General features: G+C 58.4%; 1 protein-coding gene across 1 annotated transcript in view; it reads left to right on the forward strand.

Annotated features, from left to right (window-relative positions):
- MSI1 (musashi RNA binding protein 1) overlaps nucleotides 1–7149 on the forward strand; it is a 21747-nt gene extending 14598 nt beyond the window's left edge. The window contains 5 exon segments of the mRNA XM_023760411.1: nucleotides 817–873; nucleotides 4238–4306; nucleotides 5036–5223; nucleotides 5657–5720; nucleotides 7093–7149. Of these exon segments, the coding sequence (XP_023616179.1) occupies nucleotides 817–873; nucleotides 4238–4306; nucleotides 5036–5223; nucleotides 5657–5698 (356 nt within the window). The 3' untranslated portion in view covers nucleotides 5699–5720; nucleotides 7093–7149.
- Nucleotides 7150–8093: the final 944 nt, after the last annotated feature.

Raw genomic sequence — 8093 nt, forward strand, 5'->3', positions numbered from 1 at the left:
CCAAGTTTGGACCTCTCCCACGATGACTTTTCAGCGTTGTTTTCTTTGAAATATCACATTTTTACAAGGCTCTTGCTTTCTTGGCCTTATTTTTAGAGGGTCCCGAAGCACGTGCCTCACTGGCCTCGGGCGGCCCATGTGCACATCCCGCTGTCTGACCCTGACAGCGCTCTCGGGGGGCGGGCTGACCTCCCGTGTGTAGGTGAGGAAGTGGGCTCAGAGGGGAGAGGCGGCTTGCTCAGGTGACTCGACTAGAGAGTTCTGGAGCGGGCAGCCCACCTGAGCCTGACCTGCTCTAGGTCATGGCTTTACCAACGCTGTTCCCCCAGCTCCTCCTTCCCAGACTGGCTCAGTGGTTGAGCCTTGACTCATGAACCAGGAGGTTATGGTTCGATTCCTGGTCAGGGCACATGCCTGGGTTGCTGGCTCCATCCCCAGTAGGGGGTGTGCAGGAGGCAGCCAATCAGTGATTTTCATCATTGATGTTTCTGAGTCTCTCCCTCTCCCTTCCTCTCTGAAGTCAATAAAAATATATATAAAAAAAGAAACACCAGGAATGGCAGCCCAGCTTTGCCCGTGCCCAGGGTATAGGTGGCAACTCTCCTCACTCTTTCTGCGTCTGTCTGTCTCTCTGTGTGTCTGTGTCTCCTCCCCCACCCTGGCCTGCTGGGACCGTGCTCTCCCCATCCCCAGCTCTCGGGTCCTGTGCATGGCCTGTCCCCCCACCCAGTGTCCCTGTGGGTGCATTTGTCCCCCCGGCCCATGCCCGAGGGGCCTCCCCTGCACCTTCCTAAGCTGTTTTACGTTTCATTTTAGAATTCCGTGTAGAGCGGACCCCTCTCCCAAGCGCCCCAGTCCTCCCCGAGCTCACAGGTCAGTTGCTCGGATTTCGTACGCCTCGCAGGCCACGTGGGGGGAAGAGAAGGCCTCAGGAACCTTCCCCGGGGGAGGGATGGGGGGCCCTTTTCTCCTGCCCGCCAGCCCTCCCGCTGTGGAGATGCCTGGGCACTGGCCAGTCTGTGTGGCTACACGGCCTTTAGGGTGGAGCATAGGGCCAAGCCCAGCAGATGGAGGCAAAGTCACTCATTCATCCATTTGGCAAATATTTCTCTAGCGCCTCCCATGTCACGCACCATGCAGGCTCCGAGACCCAGTGGTGAAGAAGCCAGGGTCTCAGACTCAGAGCAGAACGGGCCAGGTGGGGACTTGGGCAAACGGGTGGCTCGCCTGCACGCCACGCCCCGGCTGACCCCTGCGGGGAGGGGGTGCACACCCAGTCCATTTGGATCTCATTTTCCAAGAGAAGCCAGAAACCCGGCCTTTGCTTTCGAATGAATTTTCCAATTACAGTGGAACCTCGTTTCTCAAACTTCATTTGTTCCGAAGGCTGTTGAAAAACCAAATCATTTTTAGCAATCATGTAATTGAATTAATCCGTTCCAGACCCCCAAAGGATTCCCTGTTTTAACCTTTTTTCTGTACAGTACATGTCTGTTAGAATATCTAATCTATAAATGAACACTTTAAAAACAAAAAGAACGTGAAATGGAAATGAAAATTTAACAAAAAGGAGAGGAAGTATATAGTAAAAAATGAAAATTTCACAATAATTATAAGCAGCAACAAAAGCAAAAAAAAAAAAAACACACGAAAATATTTACAGCACAATGTCCTGAGATGTTAACAGTGGTAAACTGACTCGTTCGAACATTCTCTCCTTTGCTTGTCACTTGAGAGATGCGTGGTTGATCATACAGGTATCAGCACCAAAGGGTTGTCAGGTTAGGAAGCGAGATGTTTGAGAAACAAGGTTCCACTGTATTTTCAAATGTTGGCAACAAATTCTAAACTTTTGAACCACTGCGGGCCAAAGGAGACCTATTCAGGGCAAACCCAGGCCTCTGGGTGCCCACTGGGGACTCGGGGCAAGTGGCCACTAGCCATTTCTCCGACTGCCGCTTTCATGTGGACCCATCAGCTTAACTCCGAGCTGGGGGCCAGGCCGAGGGGAAGGGAAGGCGCTTACAGATGAGATGGGCTGCAAGGGGTTTCTCTGCTCAACCTGCTTCTCCCCCCGCACCCCGGACTCCCCCAACCTGCCATGCGTGGAGGATGGATGCTGCTTTCGAGGAGACCTTCCTTCCAAGGGGTGCTCAAGGGCCCCCCCACGTGGAGAAGGGGGAAGGGAAACATGGGGTGTAGAAAGGGGAGGGAGTAGAGAATCCTGAAGGTGGGGGTGATAGAGGCTCTTCCCTGAGTGGAGTCGGGGTTTGACCAGCAATGGGGGAGACAGAAAGGGGTCTTTTCTCATTGAGGAGCGCTGTGTTGCGGACCCACTGTGTGGGACACTGCTGTGTTGCGGACCCACTGTGTGGGACACTGCTGTGTTGCGGACCTACTGTGTGGGACACTGCCGGGCCTGCGGTCACAGAACTTGCAGTCCAGAGAGGAGACAAATGCTTAGTAGACAAGTGAGCTCAGTGGTGAGAAGCATGTTCGCGGACTGGCCACACGCGTTGCCTTGTGGGAACACCTGAAGGTGCCTGAGAACAGACCTCAGAGTCCAGCCCCTGCCCCCCAAGAACAGAGGGGAGAAACGCCCCCTCGGGTGTCTTGGCGGGGAGGGGTCCATCCTAGAAGTCTGGGGCCTGAACTTTTCTCTTGCCTTCAGAAGACGCGGGCGTTTCGGTTATGCATTTACTAGACATCCATCATGTCAGATGCTGTTCCAAGCTGTGCAGATACAGAGTGAGTGAGTTAGAGAAGGTCCTCCCTCCTGGAGCTGTGGCCGGAGAAGCAATAAGCAAGCAAACAAGTAAATAAGACACTTTCAGAGGGTGAGACATCCCAGGAGGACAAAACGGAGATGTGGTGCGGCGGTAGTGAGAGTGGTCAGGGAAGGCTTCTCGGAGGAGGTGACAGCTGAGTGAGAAGAAGCTGACTATGTGAAGCTCTTCAGCAAGCCTCCTCTACACGTGGGAGCTGCTCTGTCCCAGACTTCAATTCCCAGCCCAATGGCCACACCAGGAATTTCAGGGGCCTTTTCAGGGATCCCTAGCCCCAGGCCCAGTTCTAGTTCAGGGTTAGGGTGACTCAAACAGCCCCAAGGGGCGCATCTTAGGATGGGAGACCAATGTTCCTGAGGGCAAAAGCCAACTCTGCAGACCTGGCTCTGGGCAGAGTTGCAGCCTCTCTGGGGCTGCAGTGACAAAGCCAAGCAGCAGGGGGCGCTCACCCTGGTCCCGGGAACTCCAGGCTCCAGCCAACCTGTTCTTTACGCTGTGGTCCCTTCTCCTTCAGTGGACGTTTATTAAACACCTGCTGTGTACCAGGCAGGGTGCTAGGCACTGTGGAGGTGCAGGTGGAGGTGCTGCGCTAGGGCTGGTGGGGTGGATGGACTTGGGGGACCTCCAGGAGGTGGACCCCCAGGCCCTGATGGGATGAGGCAGAGGGAGGGGTCACGGTCAGGGTGGGTGTGACCGGTGTGAAGGCTCCAGGGCTATCACTGTCTTCTTTCTGGGTTGCCAGGCTCTCAACTGCAAGCAAAGGGAATCGCAAGATCCCTGTGTCTGAGGAGGGGGTCCGAGGAGGGGCTGAGAGGATTTGGGGGAGGCGGAGCTTGCTTCTGGCTGGCTGTGGCCAGGGGGGCCCTGAGGCAAGACATTGGATGCACAGTTTATGGAGGACATGCTCTCAGGAGAGGGGAGAGGGACAGGCCCGGCAGCAGAAGGAGCAGAGCAGAAGTGTGGCCTCCACTGCACTGGGGCTCAGCCGGTCACACAGGGCGATCTGGGCCTGCACCTCGGTCACCTGCACCTTGAGGCAAAGGCCCGTGTCAGTCAGTCACTGGCTCCAGCTTGGGAAGAGGGACAAAACCTCCCATTTCCTTTGGGCTGGGGGCTCCTTTTGGGCCAAGGACACTGGAGCAGGGGCAGCTGTGGGCAACGCTCAGAGCAGCTCAGGCTGAGGTGCCTCCCCACCCCCCCACCCCCACTGAGTGTGGGGTGGTTCCCGTGTGTCCCTTGAGTCCAGGGGGAGCAGAGGCTGACCCGAGGGCTGGGCCGCCATCCTCTCTCCCACCTGTGTCCACCCATTCCGCCGGTCAGGGCATGCAGGGCACGGGTGCGGCCTCAGGGAGCCCTTTCTGCCTTGACCCTGGGGCTGCACTGCCCCCTGCGGTGGGGTGAGGTCTGTCCCCTCACCTGCCACTCTGAAGTGCCCGCCCCTTTCCTTCCAGCCATTCCTCTCACCGCTTACGGACCAATGGCAGCGGCGGCGGCGGCAGCAGCTGTGGTTCGAGGAACAGGTAAGGCCTTCTGGGGTGCAGGAAGCAAGGGAGGGGGTGCAGGGGGCAGAGAAGTCTAGAGGGGGGGAGGCAGCCACCACCACCCCTTTTTAGAGGGGTTTACTATTTATTCATCAAGGGTTAGCTGAGCACCTGGCGAGCCAGCCAGGAGGAAGGCCGGCCGCTCTCTGTCCTCAGAGCCTGAAGGCTGGGGGGCGTCAAGCATTAAGAAGGCGGTGATTCTGAAGGGGGATACTGCTCCTCTGGGGGAGGCGGGTACAGAGGTGCTCCCAGGCCTCAGGAAGGCATCTGGGAGGAAGGACTTCACTTTCAATTTGAAGGCAAAGAGGAGGAACAGAGTTCCCGGCAGGGGGAACAGCATGTGCAAAGGCTTTGTGTGCGGAGTACAGGAATGGGTGTGGGAGAAAGAGGGAGGCGGGGCCAGGTCCTGGGAAGGCACTGAGCGTTTAAGCAGTGGAGGGACGTGACTTTAGAAAACGCACAGGCTACGCAGGGAAAGGCGTGAAGCGGCTCAGGAAGGAGGCCTAGAGATCAGTGAGGAGGCCGCCGAGTGGTCCGACAGATGATGGGGCCTGCGCTAGGGCTGGTGGGGTGGATGGACTTGGGGGACCTCCAGGAGGTGGACCCCCAGGCCCTGATGGGATGAGGCAGAGGGAGGGGTCACGGTCAGGGTGGGTGCGACCGTGTGAAGGCTCCAGGGCTATCACTGTCTTCTTTCTGGGTTGCCAGGCTCTCACCCCTGGACGATGGCTCCCCCTCCAGGTTCCACCCCCAGCCGCACAGGGGGCTTCCTGGGGACCACCAGCCCCGGCCCCATGGCTGAGCTCTATGGGGCAGCCAACCAGGACTCGGGGGTCAGCAGTTACATCAGTGCTGCCAGCCCCGCCCCCAGCACCGGCTTCGGCCACAGTCTTGGGGTGAGTGGCTGGTCCTGGAGGACCCCCAAAGTTGGAGGAGGGAAAGGCCTTGCCTGTCTGCGGGGCAGAGGGAGGCGAGGGCCAGTGAATGAGTGTCGCCAAGAGGGAGGACAGGAGTCCTCATTCATTCCGTGGGCGTTAAACGATGGCCGCTGTGCGCCGGGCACTGGGGATATTGTGCCAATAAGACTCACCATCTCTGCCCCAACGGAGGCTGATTCCTGCACAGGGAGGGTGGGCTCGTTTTAACAAGGGCGCTGCTTACATGGCTACACGCAGTCCCGGCCGCCTGGGGGACCTTTCAGTGGGTCTGCAGCGGGAGGAACGCGGGCAGGGCCGGGAAGGGCTGAGCCGCACCTCTGTGTCCTGCGGGAGAGAAGGCCTGGGCTTTCTCTGCTCCCCCGAACCTAGGAGTCAACTCTTGTCTTCCCAGGGCCCCTTGATTGCCACAGCTTTCACCAATGGGTACCACTGAAGCAGGAGACAGGTGGCCAGAGGTGAGGAGGTGCAGGGGCCTTGGGCGGGGATGGACCTGGGAAGGCTGGTCCCGGGAGCCCAGCCTGGGACATGGAGCCCTTCGTCCAGTGGGGGTCAGACCTTCATACCAGCAATGGTCGAGGAACATGAAAAGCCGCTAATAGAACTGAAAACAGTAGCAGGAACTGAAAACAGTAGCAGGCACAGATCTGTTACAGATTGCTGACGCCAGCACCGATGAGGGTGTAAGGGAAACGGTGCAGATAGGTTCAGGGTTCCCAGAAGGCAGCCTGGCAGTGCCTACCCAGGCTTTATTATTATTTTAAAATATATGTTTATTGATTTCAGAGAGGAAGGGAGAGGGAGAAGGAGAGGGAGAGGGAGAGGGTGAGAGAGAGAGAGAAACATTAATGAGAGAGAATCATTGATCTCGGCTGCCTCCTGCACGCCCCCTACTGGGGATCAAGCCCACCACCCAGGCATGTGCCCTTGACTGGAATTGAACCTGGGACCCTTCAGTCTACAAGCTGACACTCTATCCACTGAGCCAAACCAGCTAGGGCTCTACCCACACTTTAAACATTCATCCCCTTGACCCACTGATTCCACTTCTAGGCATTTATTTTTAAAACTGCAAATAACTGAATTGCCCATCCAGAGGCGAGTGGCTAACTGTGGGTGTGTGCATACACGGGCGTTACTCAGCAGCTGGAGCAGGTCCTGTGACTGGGGCACACGGCACAGAGCCAACATGCAGTGTATGGCCGGGCGGGGGGGGGGGGGGGGGGCACATGAGCCAGTGACCTTTCGGGTTTTATTCATTCACTCAAACAGCTATTGAGCAGTATTCCAGGAACGGGGGCGTGTAACAGACAAAAACCAGCGAGCCCTGGCCGGTGGCCTGGTTGGTTGGGGTGTCGTCCTGGAGACTGCTGGGTTGATTCCCCGTCAGGGCACACACCCAGGTTTCGGGTCTAATCCCCGTCGGGCGGATCCGGCCGCAGCTGGTCAATGTTTCTCTCGCATCCTTGTTCCTCTCTCTCTCAAATCAATAAACATACCCTCGGGTGAGGGTTTAAAAAAGTGGCTTGAAACCCTAAAACAAGTTCATCGTTTTTTAAAGCCAGTGAGATCGTTCTAGATTGTGTGAGGGGCTCAGGGAAGGCATCTCTGAGAAGGTGACACTGGAATAAATCCAGCCGCTTCCAATCTAGGGAAGGAGCTGCCACAACTGGGAACCCCAAGTGCCAGGCATGCGAACAGAGCTCACCTGGATGGGAAATGGGAAGGAGGCCTGGAGGGGGGATCTGTGTTCTGGGGGCCCCGAAGAGGGGGGTAAAGGGTTACGGGGGCAGGACGCCTCGGGGCACCCACAGCCTCCCTGTGTTTCAGCGCCCCCCCTGCAGCTGACTGAGGACCAGGAGTGAGCCAGCGAGGGGCCGGGACACCTCAGCCGCAGCCGCCGCCCCCTCCCCGCGACTCGGACGCTACTGCCTGCCCCCCACTCCTGCCCGGGCCCGGCCCCTGCCCTGCTGCCCCCAGACAGCCTGGCTCCCCTACTAACCCCCTCCTCCGCCCTGGCCCCCCCGCCTCCCGCTTTTATTTATTTTGGATTAGCCGGTCGCCCCCCTCCCTCGGCGGCGCCCCGGGACCCAGCAGAGGCTTCCGTCTGTGCAGCTGGAGCGGGCGAGGGCCGGGTCGCCACCGAGTTTCTATTCTCATGCTCCCTCCTTTGCTCTGCCCCCCCCTTTTTTTTTTAAAGAAACTGTTTTTTAAACTATTTCTAGGTTTGTGAATGTGAAGCCCCAGGCCGCAGGGGGCCAAGGGCCAGGCGCCCCCACCAGCTGAGAACAAAACGGCTGGCGGGTGGGCCCCTGGCCACCTCCCCAGGCCGGAGAGGACTAGGCCAGGCCGAGCCCCTGGGCCCCTGTCCTGTATCATATGTAAATACTGCGGGTGCAGCCCCCAGCCCAGACCCCTGGGGTGAGGGCAGCGCCTGCCCACCCAGCAGAGGTCCCTCCCGTCTCTGTCCCCTCCTCAGACACCGTTACTGTAAGCTTGCAGGCCTCCTCTGGCCGAGGCAGGCCCGTTCTCTCAGGCCCTAGGGGTCAAGGCCTTGGCCTGCTCACCCCGAAAACCCAGTGTGGGGGCGAGGGGCGAGGGAAGGGAAGGGCTCGCCCGGAGTCACTGCTGGAAAGAAATTAGCTCTCCAAAGGCTCCCCTGCCCCTGCCGAGGTCGGGCCTCATGGTTTCTGCTCTGAGCCCCGGGAGTGGGCATCAGGGAGCACTTGGGAAGGGGCGGACCCAGGGGAAAGCCAAGGGCTTCTCAGGGAACCCCCACATTCTCACTGAAGTATCTCACCAGGAAGGCCCCGTGGCCAGAGCCCCTTGTC

Source organism: Myotis lucifugus, unplaced genomic scaffold (assembly GCF_000147115.1).
Source record: "Myotis lucifugus unplaced genomic scaffold, Myoluc2.0 scaffold_181, whole genome shotgun sequence".
Taxonomy (NCBI): domain Eukaryota; kingdom Metazoa; phylum Chordata; class Mammalia; order Chiroptera; family Vespertilionidae; genus Myotis; species Myotis lucifugus.